This window comes from Paralichthys olivaceus, chromosome 11, assembly GCF_024713975.1.
Source record: "Paralichthys olivaceus isolate ysfri-2021 chromosome 11, ASM2471397v2, whole genome shotgun sequence".
Taxonomy (NCBI): Eukaryota; Metazoa; Chordata; class Actinopteri; order Pleuronectiformes; family Paralichthyidae; genus Paralichthys; species Paralichthys olivaceus.
The window spans coordinates 3260834-3287228 of record NC_091103.1 but is presented as its reverse complement, the minus strand read 5'-3'; the positions used below and the strand labels follow the sequence as shown (position 1 = coordinate 3287228).

At 41.6% G+C, this 26395-nt stretch overlaps 1 protein-coding gene across 17 annotated transcripts in view; it reads left to right on the top strand.

Moving 5' to 3' along the window:
- Window positions 1-26395, top strand: part of myo18ab (myosin XVIIIA b) — a 95320-nt gene that overhangs the window by 50256 nt on the left and 18669 nt on the right. For all 17 annotated transcript variants that reach the window (XM_069534568.1, XM_069534569.1, XM_069534567.1 and 14 more), the window contains 16 exons: window positions 876-941; window positions 4373-4501; window positions 11309-11452; window positions 12068-12157; window positions 12423-12542; window positions 15826-15937; window positions 16444-16571; window positions 16800-16954; window positions 17361-17484; window positions 19299-19406; window positions 19529-19621; window positions 20422-20532; window positions 20981-21085; window positions 21496-21642; window positions 22924-23037; window positions 26276-26392. In XM_069534568.1, coding sequence (XP_069390669.1) covers window positions 876-941; window positions 4373-4501; window positions 11309-11452; window positions 12068-12157; window positions 12423-12542; window positions 15826-15937; window positions 16444-16571; window positions 16800-16954; window positions 17361-17484; window positions 19299-19406; window positions 19529-19621; window positions 20422-20532; window positions 20981-21085; window positions 21496-21642; window positions 22924-23037; window positions 26276-26392 — 1863 coding nt within the window. The remainder of the gene's footprint in view (window positions 1-875; window positions 942-4372; window positions 4502-11308; window positions 11453-12067; window positions 12158-12422; window positions 12543-15825; window positions 15938-16443; window positions 16572-16799; window positions 16955-17360; window positions 17485-19298; window positions 19407-19528; window positions 19622-20421; window positions 20533-20980; window positions 21086-21495; window positions 21643-22923; window positions 23038-26275; window positions 26393-26395) is intronic.

Sequence of the window (26395 nt, the reverse complement as noted above, 5' to 3'; positions counted from 1 at the left end):
ACCTTTTAACATGTTTCAAAGAAGGAAAACCCTTTGGACATTTATTTTACCAACCTTGAAGATTCATCATGGATCATATGAAACCTCGTTTCGATGACTGATCCCTTGTTGAGTGTCTTTCGCTTGCGGGATTGAAATTGTGTGTCCACGTACAACAGATTTTTCGACAAGGTGCGTTTACATACGAGTTGTGAAACAGAAGACAACAACAGCTTAGACTCTTAGTTCCTCCAGTGGTCTGTGCTCATATTAATATGAATGGACTTGAATTAGATAAACACATTTGCTTGGTGTCACCAAATCTTAAAATTTAAATATCTCATGGCCGTAGGAGAAACTTCACATTTTCAGACTTGCTACTGCTGCAAAAATCGAAATTCAACACTTCCCTCTTGTGGAATATAGTAACTTCAGGGGTTTGAGTATTCATCTTTTTCTTCTTTTAGGCAAATACTATAAATATTATCACCGACTACCAGATATCGGAATTCTCAGTCACTAATGCCAGTGTCAGCCTCGGAAACCTCAGAGTTCAGCTGCAGTGTGCGGTTTGTCTTCTAAAGGCTGGGTTGACACACCGGACGAATCCTGAGAGAGAAGGGACCTGAGAAGCTTCTCTGTACGACTTGTTTTGTGCTTTCAGCTTCCTCGAGGCAGTTCGAGGGGAGGCGTGTGTGTCTGTGTGTGTCTGTGTGTGTCTGTGTGTGTGTGTAAAAAGCTGGTGCTCAGGGAGAATAGTGTTTGTTGCTATGGCACCAAGCTATCGTCCTTTGGGCAACCAGGCCATGTGATCATGCAGAAGTCCGAGGGCCCAGAACAAACCGGGCTTGTTTTTGTTTATCTGTGGACTGAATGTTTGTTTTGCTGGTTTCCAGGCAGTGCAGGAGTTGCTTGAGTCCTTGGAGCTTGAGAAGAGCAGCTACCACATGGGGCTGAGCAGGGTGAGTAGAGTCACATACACAACACACGCATCACACTGTTATACACACACACACACACACACACACACACACACGGGTTGTTACCACAATATCGTAGCTTCTCTAACCTCAACTACAGACAGGAGCCGTTTGTTGAAACAGGCAGAGATTAGAGAAAGTGATTAATTATGATTTATTCCAGTTGTGCCTGCTTTGTTTATCTTTATTTTCCATGTGAAGATTCTGTCTTCCCTCGCAGCCATTCAATGTGAAATGATTCCGTTAATTTGACAGCACAAATTTAAATTAATGCAACATCTAACTGAAAGCCTTCCAGTGGCTTAAAGAAAACAGCGTCTCACGTCCGTGGTGGGGTAGGCTTTTAATTTGAAATACTGGATTACAAACTAACACTGGATTATAACAAAAGGAAGCTGCAGTGATGCACAGATCTTCAAATGTAGACCATTAAACTTTCTCAGTGTTTCAAAACAGAAATCAACCTTTTGTTCAGTTGTTATGACTCTGAGACAGTTCATTGCAGGAAACTGACATCCTTTTGTGTTGCCTTCAAGTCCTGTTGTCTTTTCACTCAGCGACACTCTCATTTCCACAGATAATTTAAAAAAGCGTTTTCCATTCCTTTCACCTACCTCTCAAGCAGAAGGCGTGATGGATATCAAGAAATAATTGTTGTTTTGTTCCTACGCAGTTACAACTCTTCACACTTCCGTTCTCACCTTCACTGGTCCTGGTGCGATTTAGTTTTCTAATCTTTCTCATTGCGTGGGCAGGGGCCGATCTTTGTGGCTCTCTGTGTCTGCGACCTCTGCCGAGCAGCAGACAGACGCCGCCAAACTCCAACTCTTTGAGATAAAAAAAAAAAAAAAAAAAGAAAAAACTCAGCTAATCACAAGGAAAAAGACTGAGGCTGATGGCTGTGTTAATTAGATCTGTAAAAAGTCTGTGGAATAAAGAACACTGGGAGCCTTCAGCTGTCATTATGAGAAGTTTCCTGGCACATAGGCACGTAGGGAGTTTAACCTTGTCTGTGTGCTGGTGTGTCACACTATTCTTGGTCTGCTAATTTTCCCGAGTTAAGATTAAGTTAGCGATGTTTGAAGTGTCTTGTTTTATGTTGTGTTATCAGGCCAACAAGTTACACAGAGGTCCAACCAACCCACACGCTGTGCTGCTTATTCTCTTTGTAAACCATGATTATAACTACGTACATCATGCAGTGTGAGAATCATTTGAATAAATTAGCCGAAAGTGGAGAATTACATAGAGTTTATACCCGATGGGATTTAGTGTGGTGAAATTCACACCATACAATTAACGCTACATCCAACCAGTTACATGGTAAACTTTTAGCAATGTTAGTTTTAGACAATTTTGCCTTTGCACGTGGTCAAATGACGTTCTGTGAACTAGAACTGTGAATTTTCAGACACAGTGAAACCTTAGCTCCGAACAAATCTGTTCCAGCCTCAAACCCATCCCATGTACTTTCCAGTGGTGCAACCTTTGACAGAGACAATCCTGTTATTTCATAGTGCAAAACAACAAGCTTAGTGCCTAGCTTGGACTTCAAGGAATGCCCTCATCTGTCATCAGAGAGGATTCTACTGTCGGTGTAGCAATGAGCTCAGAAGCTGCATGTTGAAGCCGCAGTTACAGTTTTCGGATAAAACATCCAGAGGGACACATGACATTGGAACAACCAACCCTTTCAGTTGTTGTTATACCTTTGTTTTATTGTCGCGGTGATTATCAGCTAACATAAAAGTGTCACCCATAACATATGAAATGTGCACCACCTCTCTTTGCCAAAATGTCCCTGTGCTTCGCTGCCAACTTGTATGTGGCTCGCTGCCTGGTATCATTTAAACCGTCCCTGCAATGACAAATGAGTCTCCAAGGAGCTCAGCAGTTCAGCTCAGATGTGTCCTCTCCTCCCAGGCCGGCTTGACATCATCTGCCCACGGCAGCATTTCCCATGGGATGAGAATTTATTTCTGCTGGTGGAATCACACTGGTTGAGGGAGGCAAAATAAAAGATATTAATGTACTGTTTGTATCTTAGTCATTACACATTTTACTCAACAGAATATCTTACGCATCATTACCAGACCAGGGTGTCATTTGAAATTATATACAAGAATAAAACAAAATACATTTTCAAATCCAAAATCAGGAATCGTTACCTGGTCATTTCCTGTTGTCCTGGACATAAATGCAGTAAAACATGGAGTGGATTAGGTTCAAGATTGCTTTTCATTCCAACTTTCCAAGGTCTAGAGTTATTACTAATTCAACAAAACATATAAAGTAATTGCTTTATTTTGCAACATGGAGGCATCAGCTTCCTCCCTGGAAACGGAGGCAGGCTCACATCACCTCCTGATGTTGTGTTCCTCCTAATCCAGGGGTTTTTAACACTTAACTGATTCACCACACACCTCAGTAATGTTAGCTACCAGGGCTATGACGGTATGAGCTATGAAATACCTAGTATTTGGGAGGTGTAAGTGAAAGTCTGGTTCTCAAAACACTTACAGAGTAGGTCGTTGTTTAAAAGAGGTGAAGTCACAAGGTCCACATGACATTTAAACAGCAATCTTAATTCCAGGCCATGTTCCAAGTCGGACTTCCTCCTTTGCTCTGCCGGTTTTGAAAATTAAGAGTCAGAATAATGAACAGTCACATCCTCTGAAGGACAAAGCATCACACAAACTCTGCTTAATGAATCTACTTCCAAAGAGCTGCCAGCTAATCAGGGGCTGAGGAGCAGAGCTGAGGTGCCTGTCTCCAGACACAAATTATGTAGAAGTGGTTGGAGGTATAATGACGTAGGTTTTTACAAGGTTGTCAGCACATCCCCGCATGAAATTGTCCCTCATTGGTATTCAGGAAGTAGCTCAGCTGCCCAAATCGTCAGCAAAAGAGATGAAAGACAGCAAAACCTTTCAGACAGGACTAAAATGAAAAGGGGCCTCACAAAAAACAGCGCCTGAAAGAGGTGCTCGACACCAACCCACACGAAAGTTGTGATTTATAAAAAAACAACTTGTGCCCACCTGTATGGAAACTCTGTGCCAGTCTGAGCCACGCTGAGAACAATTTAGAAATGGGGGAAATTGACATGAAATGTGTGGGAGTCATCGTGAGAGCATGCGGAGCAGGATGTGAGGCTGATCCAGATGCAAACAATTCCAGGTTAAGAATGATAAATAAAGTGAAAACACCAAACACAGCGGGCTGTATAACCTGATAACCTGCATGGAGCTTTGGAGATGTCGCTCTTTCAAACGATTTCAGGCAGGTTAAAAATGAAACTACTCAGGATGTGAGGGTCCAGTTAAGTCTTTGTTTAGCTCAACAGAAGGTGTTTCCTTACTGAAATATGTTTTCAGGTTCATGTTGTCTGAGCTTGTCTTCTCGTCCTGCAGATCTTCTTCAGAGCAGGGATTCTATCCAAGCTGGAGGAGCAGCGGGACGTTAAGACCAGGAGGAACATCTCTCTGTTCCAGGCTGCCTGCAGGGGATACCTCGCCCGACAGGCCTTCAAGAAGAGGAAGGTAAGACTGAAGCACTGATCCCATCAACACATCTGAAGGGAATTTCAGTTTCTGACTTATACATCATTGTAACCTCATTGTTACATGTTAAAATACTATTCAGACATTGGAACCAATTTCAAACTGTGTGTTATGTGATGGTACATTTCATGAATATTAGGGGAAACATCAGATACACAGACACACAATACCAAACACAACCTCAATCCACAAAAACAATTGGCTTAATAAAATGTGTTTACTGGAGTAATAGCTATTCAAAACTGTGTTTGTCATTTCATGTGTAATTTGTGAGGCTGCCTAATAAACTATAAAAAAATTATAATTGCCCTTATTGGCTTTCCCCCGGCTCTCCCCACTACGTAGATAAGGTAATTAACAGTGCTCATTGTCATAGTCTCATGATATCTCTGTAATGTTAGGAGGTAAGGCAGAGTTGCAGCTGTTGTGGCATTTGGACTTACATTTTTTAATTAACTGTTAGGGAATACTTAATATCTGTGAATGTCCTTAGGAAAATACCAGTGAAATCTTAAGAGAGCACAAAGCTGGCAGTAGTAAAATGATTTCCTCTGAGATGAGCTTCTGCTTCAACCTCATTTCCTTGTCACCTCCACCTGCCCCCAGGTTCTCCTACCTGCTTTAGCATCGCATCAAATCTGAGCCTCAGATCTCAGCTCCCCAGCGATCGGCTGTCAGTCTGCCACAGCGGGCCTGAATGAATGGACGGAGAGCTGCCAGTCTGCTGCTTCTCTCTAGAGGCAGTCTACCACAGTGCCTGTGTCTTCTTTACTGCATCTGTGCAGTTTTGTGCAAACGCTTGTGCACCCCTGGGCAAATTTTATACTAAGTATACGAAGTAAATAATACTCCGTCAGCAGACATACACTGAAAACTGTTAGGAGAAAAAAATCTCGTTGTTGCATATGCAAGAGTTTGCCCCTTCTACTCATTAAGATCTCAATTAAGTCACACAGCCTTAAGTGACACATTAGGATGTGTGGGGCAGGTCAGGAACAGTCATTAAAATTTGTCAGCTAATAAAAATTCCACAGCTGATAATTCAAACCCTGCGGAAACACGCTGCAACCCTGGACACCTCCAGGCAACTGACTGATAAAGCTAATTGATCCCTACATAGTAGGGGGTGGTTGTTAAAAAAAAAAAAACAGACATGAATTTCCTCCAGCTTGAAATTTTCCACAGTCTGAAATGTCGAGGGAAACTGTAGAGGTCAAAACAAGATGTGCAAAAAAAACTTTCAGTTGAATCTGCAGGTCTGCACATGGGCCCATGTGACTGCAGAGGACCTGCAAGAGGGCGTGTCTGACACATTGATACGCTAAAAGGTTCTCAGTGGAAGAATCTGAATTTGACAATAAAAATCTTTGAATCTTGAATCTTTGAATCATCTGAAAGCCAAGCGACATCTGAATGAGCCAGTGTTGCTTCAGAAAAAAAAGTGGTGTGGACAGATGAAGTTCAGATGGAGGTCTTTGGCCAACATCACCCAAGGTGTGTTAAGATATTAATGCCTTGTCTGCTCTATCAGGGCGTGAATAAAGCAAGATTTGATGAAACATTACTGAAAATCTGTGGGTCGATCTTAAATGTGACGTGTGTGCAGGACAGCTGGCTCCAAAACGAGGTTGGTTTACAAGCTGTCTGCCAAAAACCACTGAGGGTACACAAACTGCTTGTGCTGCAATTTGTGTTAATTTGACCCAAAGTGTGACAAGAAAACATTCTGTTGAGAAGAAATCTACAGGGAACATTTAACTCCATGATCTGGCTGCTTCAGCTGGGGTCATTTCCAAGCTTTGATAATGATTAGTCCACACCTCTTCTGATTCTTAGGGCCTGTAGCACCCACCAAGTTCATGCTATATATTTAAAGGCTTGTTTATGTTACCTTTACCTACTAAAAGAGAGTTTTAACTGGCCACGCGTCTACGCAGCGCTGAATCGAGAGATGATGCACCTCTGAAGAGTTTGTCCCTGTGTCTGGGTTCAGTGACATCATACAGATAGATCTGTAGTTTCTGACCAACTCACAAAGTCTCCCGTCAATTGCTGAAGTTTCATCAGTTTCAACTGTAAACGTAGGCTTTCAGGAGATGAACACAATTACGGCAGAGTGCAGACAAAAGGCTCAGGCTGTTCCTGTAAACCTGCCTAGCATTTGAGCATAGACGAGGCTAGTTCACCGGAAAATGAAAATTCACTCATTATCACCCCTCCATCGACATAGCAGTCGTCTGGACTGACCAGCAGGAGTCACTAGTGCAATAACAAGGACACTATCCCCAACTGGCTTCCGATCTAAAAATCAAGGGTAGCACTTCGTGATGCGGTGGTGGGCACCTGCCTTTTGTCGTTGTTGATGTGTTTACTGAAGACCATGATGGCATTTCAGCTTTATTGGATGGTTCACAGTGAAATGAAAATGAGTTCAAACCCAAGGAGAGGCATTTACATTGTAGCCAAATGAGCTTTTTGGATGCTTTACAAGTTACCCTTGTAGACGACTTTGCAATTTTCTTCTTTCTGCACACAGTTTGTGTGCCTGTGAGTGTGTGTGTGTGTTGTTTCACAAGAGTGAGCCTGACAAGTGGAAATCACAGCTGCCGTGCGCTGACTGCCTCTTAAAGATGCCAGTGGGGATCTGTTGACTTTCTGTGTGTGGAACTTTACAGAAGTTTTGATGTTACTCGCGGAGGTTTTCTATTGCGAATACACAGTTCATCCAGTACACAGCTCTTGTGTGTGCGTGCGTGCTTTAGGTCCCTGTCCTGCTCTCATTATCATTTCAGTTTGTTCTTTCTTGCCACACTGGGCTCAGGCCTGTCAACTAAAATTACCTTTCAAGGGCATTTGGGTTTCACTTAACGACTAGGTCTCCCCTGAAGGACTCACAGTCTGAGCCTCATCTCTTGTGGTAAATAGTAATCTCTTGTAATTGATGTCACTTGGAATTTGGTTTATTTCTCTGTTACCACTGAAAGCAACTAGTTGGTAATGTTGGCAGAACAAAATGTGCAATCTGTCTCTTACTTGAGATAAGCCAGATGACATCACATGGGTTTTTTAAAGACCCTGTGAAAAGGATATTTGTGTTTCTGGTAACTACACAAAGCTATGGAGGGAATTAACATTAATTTTGCCAGTAACATTAATCGTGCATCAAACATTTAAAACTAGTATTTCATGCTCTTAGTCAGTCCTGGCATTTTGGGTGATTGTCTATCTTAACTCCTTTAAAAGTTCCGATTGATTTGAGTTGCAGGGCAAAGAGCACTGGGCACATTTCTACAATGAAGCAAATTTATATTTTATCTTACTAGAAATATTTTGTTTTGAACAGTGAACAATTTGAAACGAATTAGACATCTCTGAGATCAAATATTAGTGGACGGAGTAGTCTTAGTGCATCTGCATTCTTCAAATGTCCCTTTGTACTCCGTCATCTTTTTCATTTGACTAATGCTGTGAAGACAGGAGCCTGGCAGCTAAAAATATGTTCATCCCATTATTCCTGTATGCCAGATATTGTCTGTAATGTCTAGACTTTTTTTATTCTGAATTGTTCTGCCAAAACAGCGGCTGATAATAGCACTTGGAAAATTCCCTTGACTCTTTGCCAATTCGCGAAAAAAAGTTGATCCGTATGAATCTACCCTGTTGTTGAGAGGGTTTGTCCCATTTGGACCGATACAACGTCGGTTTGCAAAGATGGATGATATGATAGCTTCCAAAAGTGAAGCCAAAATGCTGGCTAGCTGCAGTCGAGGCTTTAAACCCCACTACCTCCCAGTTCGCAGATGATGTCTGGATTAAACCAGAGCTGTTTCCAGACATGAACTCTTCTTTTTACTTTAAAGTAGCAGTTCTCCAGAGACGACCAAGGTCAGATGTGTTCACAAAAACAGAATGATGTCCGGAGCGTTCAGGTGAAGAGTGGCACCTGAGTGGAGCCGGCAGGAGGCAGGACATAGCACATCAATCCTGCCGTTGAAATGTTTTTGTTTAAATCACATCATCACTGGTATTGGTCCATCTTTCTAAACAGTTACTGGACTCAAAGATTAAAACTTTAATTTGTTTTGTGCTGACTCTTACTTTTTTCATAATAAACGTCCACATAGAGAGGTAGTTTTAAATAAGCTTGGACCATCTTTTTTATCACCACAACACAAATTCAATTAGTTTGTTCCTCCATCTAGTCTGTTTGCCTGCTCTAGGGAACCAACCCCTTTTCTTTCCAAGTACCCCCCCCACCCCACCCCTCCCCTACCAGGGGAGCAGCATTCAAAGCACTCCAGGAAATAAATGAGAAGGAGAATGAAGAAAGAGGAGAAAGGAAGCAAAGCTTGGAGAAAGATAGACTGTGCCTCGCCATGCGGGAATAGACAAATAGAAAGAGATCTGCCGGCTGCTTTAAGGCCCTGCAGTCTGTCTCTCCTCTCTCCTCTCTCTCTCTCTGTCTCTTTGTTCTCGTGGGGGAACAGTTGAGAGTGGAGGAGCATGGGGGATTCCACCGAAAGCCAGTCAACATTGAATCTAATTAAATAGTTTCCCTAAGACAGAAACCGGTAACCAGGTTACCACAGTGCATGGAAACACGTTCTCCAATTACCTGAGTAACCTGGATTTTTTTTTTGTGTGTGTGTGCAAGTAAATTCACTCACTGAGAGAGAGGAGCAACACCAGGAGCTGGATGTTCAGAACATATGTCATTTTTCTTAAGGAGCAGCAGAAACAAGCGTAGGACTGTCCTGCTGTGAATATTTGTAGTGCTATTTCTATTTTTACCTCATGAGACTGACCTCCAAACTTCTTCTTTTGTTAGATGTAGCTGACAACAAATAGTTGAATATTATAATTGCTTTTTTAACAAGGTTCTTTATCAAGGGGAAAAAATGAGACTGAACCTAAAATTAGGTTTAAGTCTTTCTTGAGTTGCCCTGTTTTTGCTGAGTGGTAGCTTGAAGGGAGAAGGATTTTTGTTCGGGTCAGAACGAGTGCTGTAATCAGACCTGAACACATTTTAAGTGTTCAGATGACAGTTGAGAGTGAAATGGGCCAGAAGGAGCTGCTCTTCAAAGCTCCTGATGGGTCCTTAAACCCTGCCACACTGCTGCTGCACAGACCTCCTCCCGATGCCCTCTGTCAGCTCTCTGCTTTGAAACCACTCACTGAACCACATGCTCAAGTTCCCTAATCCAGCTCCGGTAACTGTGTCGTTCCTAATCACCTAAACATGGAAACGGACACAGACATTTTTAGTTACACATTTTTTCTGTGGGGGGAAAAAAATCCTGTAGAACGTTCTCTGATTTCTACAATCAGGATTTCCCAGTCATGCCAGGCTTTACTGTAGAGAGCAATCTGTCCCTGTTGTGTGTTATGAATGGCTTTCCAGATTACCTGCAGTTAGAGAAAATGCTTTGATTTGCGCTTGAAACATGAACAGTCTGTCTGACAAACATCCGTCATTCAAACCTCAAGTGCATAGATGCACAAAGTGAATGAAACGACCGAACAATCTGAATCATGTGTGATCATAAAGAGCTGGCGTGTGCTGACGAGTCCTCTCTTTGTTCATGTCTCTCATTTTAACTTATTTTGATGGAGCAGCATGTAAACCTGGAACAAACAGTGAGCTCGGACAGCATGTCAACCCATTTATAAATAAAACAAGCAAAAGATATTCAAAATGCAAATGAAAAAATGTGTCTACAATAAATCCACTTACCTCCACTTACTTATCTGAGTCGGGAACTTTGCATTAATTCATTTCTCTGTCATATACAGAGTCGGCCAATACATCGTGGTCTGAGAAGCTACTTTGACTTGTCCTCATGCCTCTCGTGGTGGTGATTTAAAGAGACCATTAAGCTGACACTGTTCTGGACAACAGTGGTGACCTCGTGCTGCACTAATGGGTGCTAAGAAAAAGTCCCACCTCAGTCTGTCATCACCACTTTTTCAACCGTCATCTTAAGTTTCATGTCACAGCAGAAAGCCCATTGGAGTTCCCACCCAAACATTTGGTTTTGATAGACGGAATCAAACCATTTCACTGACCATTTTTCTGTGAGGTTTAAAATATACTTGTGCTTGTGATTGATGGTTTATAACACAGGAAGACAGGGGAGATATACAGTAATGGTATAGAATCTGCCTCTGCACATCTGTGAGGTGCTCATATCGTGAACCTCACTATAAAACACTGTAAAAAAAAATTTGAACATTGTTTTTCCTTAGAAAGACACGAAGGTTAAGGTGCATTCTTTAGACTTGCTCACAATGACTTGACTAATGGAGAATATTAAAGATTGCTGCAAAACATTCTCATTAGTCCCAGGCAATTTACTGCAGTTACACCACATTGGGTTAATTTCCCTTTTTGCACGGCAAACAGCTGTGGCTCCGTGTCTTGTGGTCTTCTGTGCAGTGCAGACTTTGCACCATGCTGACGTTCTGCAGAGGGAGCTGGAAACTGAGCGCTTCACCAAGGACACATTACAAATCTCTTTTCACAATGTGTCACACACTTTCTTTTTCATATAAATCTATTTTAGTTATTGACCTGAATCACATTTTTTTGATTTGAGGCTATGTAGGGTTAGAGTTAGAAAGAAATATTCCGTCATGGTCTGATATCACAGACCTATTTTTGTTTCTATAGACACTTTAGCAAATGGGGGAAACCAGCAATGTTGGTTTGGTTACAGCTATTCACACAATATTCAATTCTGTGTTCTTCTAATATTGTTGTGTCTGTGTCTGTGTCTGTTTTGACAGATCCAGGATTTGGCCATCCGCTGCATCCAGAAGAACATAAAGAAGAATCGTGGTGTGAAACACTGGCCATGGTGGAAGCTCTTCACCACCGTCAGACCGCTGATAGAGGTGCAGCTCACTGAGGAACAGATCCGTGGGAAGGACGTACGTATGCACACACACACACACACACCACTGACGGTCATTTCCCTACCCTTAACCATAACAATGCCCCAACCCTAAAACCAACTTTGGGCTCGGGCATTTTGGTCCCTACAAGTATAGTGGGCTCCCAGTTTTTGCCGCAAAGGTAGTGAAATAATAAAACCATGCACACACACAGTCTATTTTGAAAAATTGTTGCTTTTTGTTAGAATCACTCGCACTGAAATGGGAAATCACAAACATGTTTCTGGAGGAATGTTAAACTGATGGATTTTTGAAGGTTTATATAAAAACCAGAATGTCCTTGAAAATATTGAATAATTTCATTCTCGTCTTTGGAATTTTGACCACTCCGACTGTAAAACAAGGATTTCACCAGAGTATTTGTTTGATAAATAAATTTGATCAGTCAGACTGCATCATATCTTTCAAGAGAGATTTCAGAGGTAACAGTAAGATAGGGCCTATCGAAGGCAACACCCATACTCTAGAATTTAACACAAATAAGAACACCCTCATGTTTTAATTTAGTTTATATGGTGATTGACTCACTTCATCTGCTGTGCCCTGACAAACATGCATGCCTGGCTGTAATGTGTGTGTGTTCACCCTCAGGAAGAGATCCAGCAGCTGAAGCAGAAGCTGGAGAGGGTTGAGAAGGAGAGGAATGAGCTGAGACTCAACAGCGACCGTCTTGAGAGCCGGGTAAAAGCAGAAGCTATACAGAAGTGTACACAGAGGATAATTTAGCTCATGCCAGAGAATTATGTTTGAATTTGACAGTAAAGTAAAAATTAAAAAAGAAAAATGCATTGTATAAAAATATTTCCTTTATTATCTATGAAAGGGACCATGTACAATTAAAAAAACATTTGCTATGAACAAATACAAAGAAAAAAAATACAACATTTTCAAATGAATACTAATAAAAATGTACTTTCTGCGTGTGTGTGTGTTTGTGTTGCATCAGATCACAGAGCTGTCGTCAGAGCTGGCTGATGAGCGGAACACCGGGGAGTCTGCCTCCCAGCTGCTGGAGTCTGAAACTTCTGAGAGACTGCGTCTGGAGAGGGACATGAAGGACCTGCAGGTAGAGACACACACATACCACACACACACACACACACACACACACCACCAAATTCCAATTTTGCCAAGGGGCATTTCAATTTAGTTTTCCTTGCAATCACAACCACAGACCCTCAAAAGGCAATCAACACTCGGGTTGCCACACTGGTATGATGTGTTAGCTTGACTGTATTGAGCATTAAGACCGAGGAGCAGAGGACTTGAGTTTGAATTCCTGTTGGAGCTCAACTCCAATAAAATAACAAAACAATAAAACTCTCAAATGGTTTGTTATGTATCCACCCACTCAGATGCATGAACATAATGAGGGACAACTGTGTGGCCGTGTGATGACAACAGAACATGTACATGTATGACTGAAACTGTCCACACCTCTGTTACTACTTATAGACAATGGCCCTTTGGCATTAACCCACCACCTCAAACAAATATATGAACCCTGTAATCACTGTTTTACTGAATTAATTGAATTTTCTTGCCGAATATAAACGTGGATTAATACGTCTCCATTTGCAGGTTGGTGCCCCCCATCTTTTACAGTGCAGTCCCTCTATTAAGTGATCACTTCACAGCCATTATGTAAAAGACAAATGATCACAGCAACCGTTGACTCACATGTGAATTTAGTCAAACTTCATATATAATTTACCAAGACATTAGATCAGCTGTTGCACAAACACCTCCAGCAGTGACACTGAATGACCTTCGTGAATACATGGACGCAGTCTGTTACCCTGTTTTACGCGGCATTCTCGTCTCTTGCACTCTCCACACACACTCACACACAATCTGTGACAGGTGTAATTTTGGAATCATACTGTCGGGACCGCTATCCTCCCCCCTGCTCTCTTGTTCCATTTAGTTCACTATTTGACATCTTTTTGACAGGATTTTTTTCGATATTTTCATTCGGGGGGCGTTGGAATAGATTCTTCCACTGACTGCTTGAATAGCCATACGAAGGGGCAGCCTGGAAGTGGCCTGCCTTTTAGAAATCTATGATCTAAGATCTATTTGTCCTTTTTTTTTCCTGTATTTGTCTGAGAGCGAGGCACAATGGGACCATCTGGGTGTTCATACAGAGGAATACAAATTGCATGCTGAGCTAGAATGGACCTGTGTTGTGATTATCTGCATTCCTATTAATGCCTGGACACAGGTTGTTGTCTCTTTGATACCACATTGGATTTGGCCATCGCAGTGTGTGGTGTCTCCCAGGTTCCCAGACATGTCGTCCTCTAGTATAGCTTACGGAACACTGTAGAGTATTGATGGGCAAAAACTTGAGCAGTCACTGGTTGAGACGGTGAGGCCAGAGAATCGTCTCTCCCTGATCCACTGTCCCTCTTTCTTTCAGTCTTTGAGGTGCAGATTAATATTTTGGCCCTAATGACTGACCACTGGTTTTAATGCTACGCCGTCGAGGCTTGTTGTTAGCTTGTCTCTGCGTCTCGTCTTTTCTCATAATGAGCAAGTTTGCATGTAAGCTGCTTTGTCATCTGATAACATTATCTGAAGATAATTAATCTGGCTTTCTTTCTGCCCTATTAGACTTGTTGGATAAAAAGTATTGAAGACTCAGGAGTGTCTATTAGAGATCACCAAATGAAGTTCAGCTTCTTTACTCAGTAGAACAGACTTTGACATGATTCCATACAGTTCGCAGCTTAACTCTGAACTGTTTCTTAAAATAAAACAGCCAGAAAAGGCAGGAGGGTACTGCTTCTCTCACAAATCAATCAACTGCAACATGGCATGAGCAGCCAGTGGGAGCTGCAGCAGCAGTAGTGTCAAGCTCTATCACTTCAAAACTTGAAAATCCTGCATAGTTTTTGAATTTGCTGTTGCTGAAAAATATTAACCTATGGTTTTATTCGAGACTGTGAATCCCATCTAAACAGCTTCTGGCTTTTGAGTAGGACTGAGAGACAGGCCTGCGAAAACTCTTTATTTTTCTTTAAGCTTGTTTATATTACAGTTATTTAGTGGCACCGTGGATCTGCTGTCCTGAAGGAAAGAGCTTTGACCATCAGTCCCTATAGCTTGATTTTTGTTTCCTGTAAAAGCTGTGGTGTGCGACTGTAAGCTTCAAATACTGTTCAGGAGAACTCGGTTGCTATATGACCAATCCATAGTTATTGGATCAGCAAAAAGACGATGTGTTGATCATAAGGAAAATATTGAAATGAAATGATGAAAGAAGTCCTTTATTTGAAGAAAAGTCTTTTGAAGACTCAAAAAAAGACTTTGATGATTATAAAATCTCTCACAAAACAGGGATAACAACTGGAAATGAAATGAAGAATCAAGTCTCAGTTGGAAGCCATTCAAACAAAGTAATATTACCAGTGATTGCATCAAGGAATCTACTAATGATGAATAAATCTCAGGAAAAGTTAGGAGGTTACTCACTGACAAATCGAGCTTGAATCACCTCAGGACAGATAAAGCTGGCAAGCCGTCTCCCCCCTCAAGCAAATCAAGGCCTATTATTGTGAGATTTATTTTGTTTTAAGGACAAACTTGCAAAATAAAGCTAAAAATCCCCCCCCCCCCCCAAAAAAAAGATCAGCCATCCTCATCACTGACGGAAGTGAACCCAGCAGTCACTTTCAACAGAGCTTAAGAAGTTTTTCTTCAGAGAAGTGAGAATCTGCTGGAAGGATAACTATCTCAGCAGTACTCCATCAATCAGGCCTTTATGGCGAGTTGTTAGAGAAAAGCCACTTTTGAGTCTAGAATTTATCGTTGCCTGCTTGGAGTTTACCAAATGATACTTAAAAGACCCCTGACAGCACGAGAATACAGATTCCCTGACGTGTTTATGAATGTGAGATCAATTTGCAAAAAAAAAACATTCAAAAACTTGTCTTCATGGAGTGAGAGTAGACTAATGTGTTCACATGTCAATTTAATCAGTGTAAACTACAACACAAGGGAGTCTGTGGGTGAGTGGGAGCTGTGAGACTGAGCACAGAACACTAAGGTTTTAAATGTATAAAAAATCAAGCCCTTTGATGGTTTGATATGCAATAAAATTGTTCAACATTTCCTACACCTGCCAAAATACTTGAATACCATACATTTTGTCATGATTGACTTAAAATTATATTATTATTAGTGTTCGGAAATTCAATCAATTCAGCTTTTTCTCTCAAATCAAAGCCCTGAGTCCTCTGTGCTCCCCTGTTAGAATTACTCTGGTCCAGATTTCTTGGTTAATCTATAGAAACAGATGTATTCACATTGAAATTGAAACCGCTTCCTCTTCTCTTATCCATCAGACCAAGTTTGACAGCACGAAGAAACAGATGGAGTCGATAGAGATGGAGGTGATGGAGGCTCGACTCATCAGGGCTTCTGAGCTCAACGGAGAGATGGATGATGACGACACAGGTCAGACACACACACCCACACATACTCTTCCTCTGGTCTATATATCCCTGCCTCTGCTGATTAATTTATTATTATAAATTGATTTAAATATTCCTGCTGATGCAGTGCACAATTGTTCATTTTAAGTTCATAATTATTCATTAAATGTCACTTTTAAAGCAGCAAGAAATAGCCTAATAGGATTTATAGTTTACATAGGCCCACTGTGGGTTGTGAGTTATCTTTATGTATAAATATGTTTTTAAAAAAATTCCTTTTTCCACAAATTGCAGCCTTAGTTCATATCCTGAGCCATAATTCTGTAGCTCTACTTCCTTTGCACTGACTAAGCAGCAAATGATGCAGCGTCATATTATGTAGACTTTAGAGTAAGTATTAGTATTAGTAGAAAATGATCATCATCTCCTCCAGATATATTTTCCCGTTGTAAAATGCATATTATTGCAATAAATCGAGATATGAACCAAAGGAAGCTGAAGCAGGCTGTGAATGTGCTGATGTGACAGGAGGAGAATGGAGGTTGAAGTATGAGCGAGCCATCCGAGAGATTGAGTTCACAAAGAAGAGACTGCAGCAGGAGTTCGACGACAAGCTGGAGGTGGAGCAGCAGAACAAGCGGCAGCTGGAGAGGAGGGTGGGTGGACACATTGGAGAGTTTCACTGACACACAACTTCTTTTTTAAATGTTTTATTTAATCATCTCTTATCACATCTCCAAACCTTTTCTTTTTATCTGATGCAGAATTCATTCATTTTCATCAACATCTTATTAAATCCATCCGCCTGAAACTGTGTTCACGCTTTCACGGCTCCCAGATCACCTTCATTTTTCTTTTGTGTGTGTTTCTGTGCGATTGTGCAGATCAGCGACCTGCAGGCCGACAACGAGGAGTCCCAGCGAAACATCCAGCAGCTGAAGAAAAAGACCCAGCGACTGACGGCCGAACTGCAGGACACCAAACTTCACCTGGAGGGCCAGCAGAGCCGCAACCACGACCTGGAGAAGAAGCAGAGAAAGTCAGTGCACACACACACACACACACACACACACACACACACACACACACACACAGTCATATGTGACTGCACATAGATATGATGCTTTGTTCGCACGTATTCCCACAGACTGAGTGGGGTCCAGCTGTGTTGCTATAGTAACAATAATTGTACAGACAAGTCTGCAGGTCATTTGTTCTGCTGCTTGACTGCGTGTGTGCGTGTGTGTGTCCAGGGACATGTTCTTTAGCCGCACGTTGCCGTGTGTTGGCGAGTGCGCACAGTTCATACACTCCTTTTTCTCACTTTTGAATTTTTCCCTTCTCAAATCATCTCTCCTCAGATCGGCAGTGGGTGTGTATCATTAGAGTGTTTAGACAGCGTGGTTCAGCGGCGTGTGTGACCGAGCGTGTGTGTCTGTGTGCAGGTTCGACAGCGAGCTGAGTGGAGCCCAGGAGGAGGTGCAGAGGGAGAAGACCCTGAGGGAGAAACTGGCCCGAGAAAAAGACATGCTGACAGGAGAGGCGTTCAGCCTCCGACAGCAGCTTGAGGTTTGTGTCTGTGTGTGTCCAGCTTGTGTCACCAAACATCGATATGATGTTTGTGTAATTACCTACAGGTTTGGTGAGGCCTGGTGAAACCTAATGTGATGCCACTCTTACATTAGTAACACCAACTGAATACATAGTAGAAGCTCCAGAAATAAAGTCTGTATTTCAAAAATAATTTATTCAATTTAATTCAATTTAAAAAAAGTACAGTTATACTGGGAGATTTTTTTTAAGCGCCCTAAAGATTGGAAATCCATAAATTGTAGAATCTGTCCAGTAAGTGTGGTGAAGCATAGAGCAGACAACAGTGGAGGAAGTTTTCTCAGTTGCCATGTTCAAGGCTCTGTTGGGATCGAGCTGAGAAGCTGTGACCAGAGCTGCTGTGACTGTTCAGTTGGAACTCTGAAGACGAGATGAAAAGTAGGCCACGAAATAAACAACACAACAGAGGGAAGAGAAGCAGCAAGCCCTCACGTGTGATAGATCGGAAGCTGTCGGACCGGAATAATTGATTCTATTAATTGAAAATGTTTGGCCCAAAAATACTTACAAACAAATGAATCTCATCAGACTTTAAGATAATTAATCACATTTCGTTTTATTACATCAGAAAGAGTCCATTTAATAAATCAGAAGTCAAATCTCTACATCATATTATCTCACCAGCTTTAGGATTTAAAAAAAAAAAAAAGAACTCAATGGAGACACAAGCCACATTTTCTTTTCCTCATATTGTTTGCTTAACCTGTTTGACACGTCCTCAGTGTCTCTGCTCTGCCACTGTCACTCCTGTGTCTCGAAGTCGACTGGAGAGTGCTTTAATTTGAAAATGACAAATACAAGTGGGAATTATGTGGTAAAAAGGGTCGAGATGGAGCGAGAGAGAGAGAGAGAATGAGCAGCTGTTATACATATTAGCAGCATTATACATTGCAGCTTTCTATGTTAAACACGAGGTAAACAGGGAACAAGCACATTGTTGTGAAATATGTGATTAAAATCTTTTTGAAGCACAAGAGTCAAAATTCTCAACAGACATGAGAAAAGAAACTGACGCACACACACTGAGGTTCCCTGGCTGAATTCCAGCCGATGACCTTGTAGTCGCAGGGTGCTTTCCGCTCTGCTTACTCCTCCCGTCCTTGCTCCTCTGACCCTGAAATTGATCGAGATCCCCTGTCATCAGAGGAGAGAGGAGGCTTTCGATGTGGGAGATTTTGCGAAGAGGGATTTTGGAAAATGAATTTGAAACCTGTTAAAATGGTTCGGATGTGAATCAAAATGGAAATTCACAATCAGAGACCTTAATTTGCCCAAAAGATGCAAAATCATCCACAAAAATTTTAAGTGGAAAGGAACTTTACCTCTGAGGGAAATATAAAAAATACCATGAATTCAGCTGAGGTGACAATACAATACCAAGAGGGTCCCCAGTACCTCTTGTGTTTGGAGCTCTAAAAAAACACAACAATAAAATAAGAATACGAGCAACTGATGGTAAACTCTGCAGGTATATTGAGGGAAAACCAAGTTTTATTTTGTTGTTTTTGCAGTACCATGCATCGATACCAGGATTATACATGCTTTGTGCAACATTATATGCTCCACCCTGTGTAATTTGACGGAATTTATTTACTCTTGTCTACACAGTAGAGTTTGTGTGTGCGTGTTCGTAGTAGTTCCTGCTGAGCTGAATACATTTTTGCTCACATATACTGATGTGTTTTTGTATGTCTGTTCCTACTCCTTGTTCACACTGTAATCTCCTGACATTGCCTTCCTGTCTGCTCCAACTGTAACCATCTGTCCTGCAGGACAAGGACCTGGAGGTGTGTGCAGTCAACCTGAAACTGGATCAGCTGGAGGCTGAGCTGCAGGACCTCAATTCCCAGGAATCCAAAGATGAGGCATCACTGGCCAAGGTTTTTATCCTTTCTTCTTCTTTTCTTTGTTTTCATGATGATTCTTTGTGTTATAGTAGTATTACCAATTACCAATCTACTAATACTTTCTCAAAAATATTATTTATATATTTATTATTCAGGTAAAGAAGCAGCTTCGTGACATGGAGGCCAAGGTGAAGGACCAGGAGGAGGAGCTAGATGAACAGGCCGGCAACATCCAGATGTTAGAACAGGTACAGACGAAGCTCTGAGCTCCGATCTCAGAAAAGCTGCATTTGTTGATCACAACTGCTTATTTACACATCCTTTAAAAAACATAATATAATCATCCTGTCATTTGATTCATGTTATTTTAAACTACATTGATTATTGCAGCTTTTTAGGGATCAAGATAGACATTCACAGTAACGTGTTCATGCCCCTGCCTGTATCACAGCTAACACTAAAAGTAAACATGATTTTTCTTTGTCATTCCTGTTTGTGTGATTAATTAAAAACAAGATGCAACCTGGTAGTTAGAGAGCATTGGAGGTATTTGTCTGTGTATTTTCACTTCAGAAATAGCCAGGCTACCTGTTTCCACCTGCGTCTAGTCTTTGTGCTAAGCTATGCTAAGCACATCCTTTTCAACTTGTCTCCACAGACCTGAGATTCATTTCCTTCCTTTAACTCTTATAATAAATGATGTGAATGCCGAAGGAATCTTTTGAGCACTCAGTGGGTATTATGCTTGAAAGTACCAGAATTTGATGACAAAAAAATTCACCAGGAAAGACGCTTGAAGAGCAGCTCCGTGTCTCAGGATGGTTGGACCGAGCTGTGCATGATACCAGAGACTTACACATAGCAGCCATTAGGATTGTAATACATTGGCCCCCGACTGTCTCCGAGGAGCTACAAACATCAATCCATACATTATTCACTGCATGTGCAGTGCATGATCATCTACAGCTCACCAATGGGACAACCCTCATTGTTCTTTCAACCAATTAGTCATCGCACAGCGTGTAACGTCTGTTTTTTTATTACAAAGGCCAAGCTGCGTCTGGAGATGGAGATGGAGCGCTTGCGCCAAACCCATTCCAAGGACATCGAGAGCAAGGACGATGAGGTGGAGGAGATCAGACAGTCATGCAGCAAGAAGGTAAAGTTTATTTCAGGTTTTAATACACTTAATACTCTAATACACTTAATGTGTGCTGCTGTGAAGAGAGAGAGAAACATTAAAAAACAACTGAGGAAGAGAAACCATTATAAACGTGTTGCTTTAATGACTCACTAAATGTCCTGATCATTAATGGTTCAAGCAACCACTCAAACAGGGAGGGGTGGATTAAAAACAAGAATGATCAGCACCAGAGTGGGTCGAACTACAGTAATGTGTATATTCCAGATTCAGGAATTAGCAGAAGGACTTCAGTGCATGTCTGACAGCAGCGTTAGAAACTGTAATCAGATAGTTTTGTATACTTTTTGAATATATTTAAATTTTCTTTTATTAAAGTTTTGTATGCACTATGTATGTTCTTATGTGTGATCAGATAAAGTTACTAATCTCTGTGTGTGCATGTGTTTCGTATGTCTGTGTTTAGCTGAAGCAAATGGAGGTTCAGCTTGAGGAAGAATACGATGAGAAGCAAAAGGTGCTGAAAGAGAGGAGAGAGCTGGAGTCAAAGCTTCTGTCCGCACAGGACAAGGTAACTCCACCAAACACAATGTGATGGATCCCAGTCCTGTTGAATCTGTGTACGCAGCCTATGTGCTAGATAAATCATGAAATACACACCTATGAGCTGCAGTAGCAGCCGCCTCCCTCTGGATAAAGAAATCTAAGTTGAAGTTTTCTTAAACCTTAACTGTGACTGCAAAAAAAATAAATACACTGTGCTCATCAGGTCTCACTCATTTTACATCTGTATTATCATCCTGGCTGAAAACGAAGGGGTAGTATATTACCTATAGTACTTCATCATAAATTACAGTATACTACTTTTAGTATACCAACTAAAAGCTATACTATATATATTTCTTTGAATGGTAAAATGAGTAAGTCCTCTTCCTATTGTATCAGTGGTGTTGTTAAAGCTCAGCTGTACCTGTTTTCCAGGTGAGAAGTGGAGACATGGAGACTGAGAAGCGTCTGAGGAAGGACCTGAAAAGAACCAAGGCTCTGCTGGCTGATGCCCAGATCATGTTGGACCACATAAAGAACAATGCACCGAGCAAGAGGGAGATCGCCCAGCTCAAGAATCAGGTACGGCCATGACAATAACATTTTTTTTTGGCAACCTTAATTAAAACCTAACTGCTGTTTGTCACATGTTAAAGATTTATTTTCAAATTTCCACTACAAACTTGACTTGACTTCAGTTCTATGAATTTGAGATGACTCCCCGTAAAAAAATAAGAACTTTATGAGCTCAGCGAGTCCTGATTTCAGAGAAGCAGAGAGGATATAAATAAAGGAAATAAGGGATCTGCTGAAGCCAAAGAATGGGGGGGGAAGAAGATAACAGATGGAGTTTCAGCTGTTGGTCACACATTCACTGAAAGAAAGGAAATGGTTCCGATGTGAAAAGTCTTTAAACACGGCAGTATACTGGGTGTTAAAATAATCATGCTGGGTCCCAGAGTATGACGTTTGTTGTTTGAGTGCTTCTCTCTTGTCTGTGGGTTGACTGGAGGAACCACGAGTTTAAGAATAACATCAATCACCTGGGGAAAATTGAAGTGAAGTTCTCCTGAATCACTCGTACGCACCACTTAAGAACAAATCGGTTTGTGTGAACGGTCCTTTGCACGAGGCTCAGTGTTATCCCGTCTAAATCAGAAGTGATAAGTCTAGGTGTTATCTTAGACTCTGATTTGAATTTCGAGTCCCACATTAACAAGGTGAGCAAAACCACATTTTTCCACAATAGAAACATAGCAAACGTTCGGCCATTTATAAATCAGACAGATGCTGAAAACCTCACGGCTCTGAATGGTTTAGGACAGAGTTACATAGCTGTCCCCTCAAGAACACTAAAGATCATCTGCAGCAAGTCTATTAGAGGTTCCCAACAACAGCTGAAAGAAAATTTGGAGAGCAGCTTTTCGTAATCTATGCTCCAAACAGACTGCTGCTAGACATCAGAGAAGCTAGTTCGGTAAACGTCTTTAACGTAATCGGAAAGGCTGCAGATAATGTTGTGTTGCCACCAACGTAACAGATTGATTTTGTTCTAGAGCAAAGCTGTACGTGCTGTGTGTCACGTCTGTATGTTCAAACTCGACTGACTTATAAAATGACATCAGAGGCGGCTCAGGCCTCACATCTCACTGATCACAGCCTCCTCAGCTCTCCCATACCTCCCAATGGAGACCTCACAGTTTGACATTCACCAGTGCACAGGATAACTGTGCCTTCTTTGAAATTAACAACATGAATATGAACCAGAGTACATATCATTTAACTGCACGTGTAACTAACTTAACTTCAAAATGTACATTTGCTGTAAAGATACACTTTCCTCGATTTCTGTGTCCGTTCCAGCTGGAGGAGTCTGAGTTCACCTGTGCGGCCGCAGTTAAATCTCGTAAGTCCATGGAGGTGGAGATTGAAGACCTACACGTCCAGATGGAGGACATCTCTAAAATGAAGCAGGCGGTCAGTACAGCTCTCTGCCTCTTTTAAACCTCCCATTCTTTAAAAGCTTCCTTTTCAACAAGCGTCCTGGTGTGACCCACCTACGGATTTTGATCAAGTTTATGGTTAAGTTTACTGCGTGTCGTTGTTAAATAGGAGGAAGAAGCTAAAGCTGTCATGGCATTTGGAAATGATCATCAGTGGTGTTCACGTAGGTTGGGTTTTTTAAGGCTGTGCCATCTGTGGTGGCAGGAGGGCGGCAGTAGATATGTCAAAGTGGTGTCTTCAGCCCGGAGATAAAGGGTTAGGGGACACATCTGCTCCCTCACAGCTCATCCCCTTGCTCCCACTGCTCCTCATTTTCTGCGAGAGGGTGAGGTGGGAGTATCTTTCTTATTTCCCTGCAAAAATAAAACCATTTATTCTCTCTAAATCTTTTTTCTTTACATCTGTAGTTTTTACTTTTCTTTTTTCTATTCCTCTCTCATTGTCTCCGTGCCTGTTTTGACCTTAACATTTTTCTGTCCTTGCGACTTGACTTTTCTTACTTTATGCTCTGTTCCCATGGCAATCTGCTTCCACGTGTCGGTCAAACTGCCTTTTTCCTCCTTAACTCGTACAATTTTCCTGCTGTACCCTCAATCATACTCTCTACGTCGCTGAGGTTAAATCTCTGTGTTTCTCGGTAATCGGTCTTGTAGATTTTTGCACTCTCTTGCTTACAAACATGCAAACCCACATACAAGTGGTCACAGGTGAAAACAAAACCATAGTTATTGTCAAGTTGACTTTTTTACTAAAGAGAATACAGCTAAGGATTTAAACTTAAATTTTCGTAGTGAGGACTTGTTGGCTTTAGCTCAAACTTAACTGCGGTACTTCTTTTTCATTGAAGGCGTCTCTGTGATTTTTTCTACCCTGTGTTAGAGCATGTTGTCTTCAAGTCTCTCTCTCTGACTCTCTCTGACTCTCTCTCTGTGTCTCTCTCTCTCTCTCTCTCTCTCTCCATTAGCACAAATTTCTTCACAGTGACAGCGTAGTTCTGGTGCAGTGTACTTATCCCCGACCTACTTTTGACTTTTATAACACACATCTCTTGTGTTTGACTGTCTATCTTATTTAGCATCATTTTGTTTTTACATCAGGTCGTGTAGAGAGAGGTTTTGACAAGTATTCCACTTTAGAAAAAAAAAAGAGTCAATTAAATTTTCACAGAACGTGTGGTCTGTTTCTTCGAATAAAAATCTAGCAGAGATAAGAAGAGGGTGTCGCCAGCTGTTTGTTTTGAGATGATGTCTCTGAGGATGACCTCTGCAGCACACGCCCAGCCTGCTGGGAGAGAAAGCGGCTGTTAGAATTCATGATAGAAATAGTTACTGAGGATTGTGTTTGCATGATTCTCCACTGGCCACGTCAGCAAAGACAAAATCACACAAATAGCATTTCTTTCAGATTGTCAACCATCTTTGGCGTTCTTCCACCATTCTCCTGGCATAATTGCAGTGTTTTGACAAAATTGTCTCGCATGTTTTCAAAAGCTTTATTTATTCCACCGAGAGCCGCAGCGGTCTGAGAGGAAAACCAAGAGCCGGCCCACATGATTGCGTTCAGATTGCGCTGACAGCCTATTGTTAAATGTGTTAAATGACAGTTTGATGCTGCCGACTAGAACTACTTTTTTTTTTTTTTTTTAAAGCATCCATCACAATATTTTCCCCACCGCACAAAGCTGGAGCTGGGTTCAGAGCTTTTATCAGAACTCATTGAGGCTAAGGGTGGATTTAAAAAAGGAAAGCGAGATGTATAAAAGAATCTGCCCCAGATCTCCCACTGATATTTTTAGTAAAGTAAATGTCACGGCAGTGGGTGGTATTAATAAAAATAAATCCATATTTTCAAGCTGTCCTTTGATTCTGTGAGTTTGGTTTATTCTACATCCTGTTTAGACTCTTTCTTTAATGAGACAGATGCCACAGTGTGAGCTCAGCCTGTCCGTGGCTCCTCAGTGCAAATAGATTCATTAGCCTTTTCACACTGTCACATTACTCATCATTTATTAATCCATTGCCCTGCACCACCAGCCTCCCTCCTTCTCTCTTTTGTATATTATCCCAGCCATTACTGAAACAGAATTACTCCAGCACAGTCCCTCCCCCTGGCTGAAGGTAAGAGGCCGTCACTGTTAGTTCTTAGCCTCTAATTGGATCTGGGATCTGGGTTATGACTGGGACCCTTAATAACCTCTGTTGGGCCCAGTGATTGTTGAAGAGCTAATAAGGGCTCTTATGAGAGAAAACCCTTCGCTGTGCATGGAGTGGCACACCCACAAATTCAAAGCCTCGCTCCAGACCCCGACCATTTAGTCACATTATAGACGCTAGAAACAGCTGACAATCTAAAGGAGAAAACTGAAAATGAGAGGAGAAACAGGGGGACACTTTCCCCGTTCATGCAGCTTGAGGGGTAAATTAAAAGGTTAACGAAGATGAAAGTGGTGTGACTCTATGGCCTTTACACAAGAGACCTGACCGGCTGGCCAATCAGAGCAGACCGGGCTTTGTTACGGGGGCATGAGCTGAATCTGAACGTTTGAGCTAAGAGTTCCAGGAAGAGTTCGAACAAACTAAAGTGTTTTATAACCACTGAAGCCTGTGAACCTTTTCAAGCAGTGCCCCAAATAAAACTTATGAACATAACAGGTCCCCTTTAATGTGTTTTATTGTATTCATGTGCGGTTGATCAGTGAGTCTGGGACCAATTGTGGACATTAACTACATCAGCTATGACTTTAAATTCTGAGTCACCCGCAGTACAGTTAGTTTTTAGTTTGTGTTTTTTGAGCGGTGCAGTTTGTGACAAGCAGGTGTTCTTTTCTACTCTGGTTGACTGTGATGAATGATATTGTTTGTGTTTCTCTCGCTGACAGGTCAATGTCTGACTGCAGTGCTCTGAGTTGTGAACAATGCACACATCTCAGCACATTTGATTTAAACGACCTTCTTTATAGTGTTGTGTTCTACTAAAACCTGTAACTCGTAATAAACAGATGTCACTATGCACATAGACAGTCATGTATGACATAGATCGTACCACGTGTTTTTTGGTTACAATATCAATTTTAGTATAAAAATATTCTATCATAATTGCTCTTTATTACAAATATAGTCAACTAATAGTACATAATTCTACTTTTGCATGGTGACATCACAGCTTGGTCTGTCTGTTTACTCGCCTCTTGGTTTGACTCTGTGTCGTTCAGCTGGAGGAGCAGCTGAGTCGTGTCCAGAGGGAGAAGAATGACGTGCAGTCCAGAATGGAGGAGGACCAGGAGGACCTGAACGAGTTGATGAAGAAACACAAGGCCGCTGTGGCACAGGTC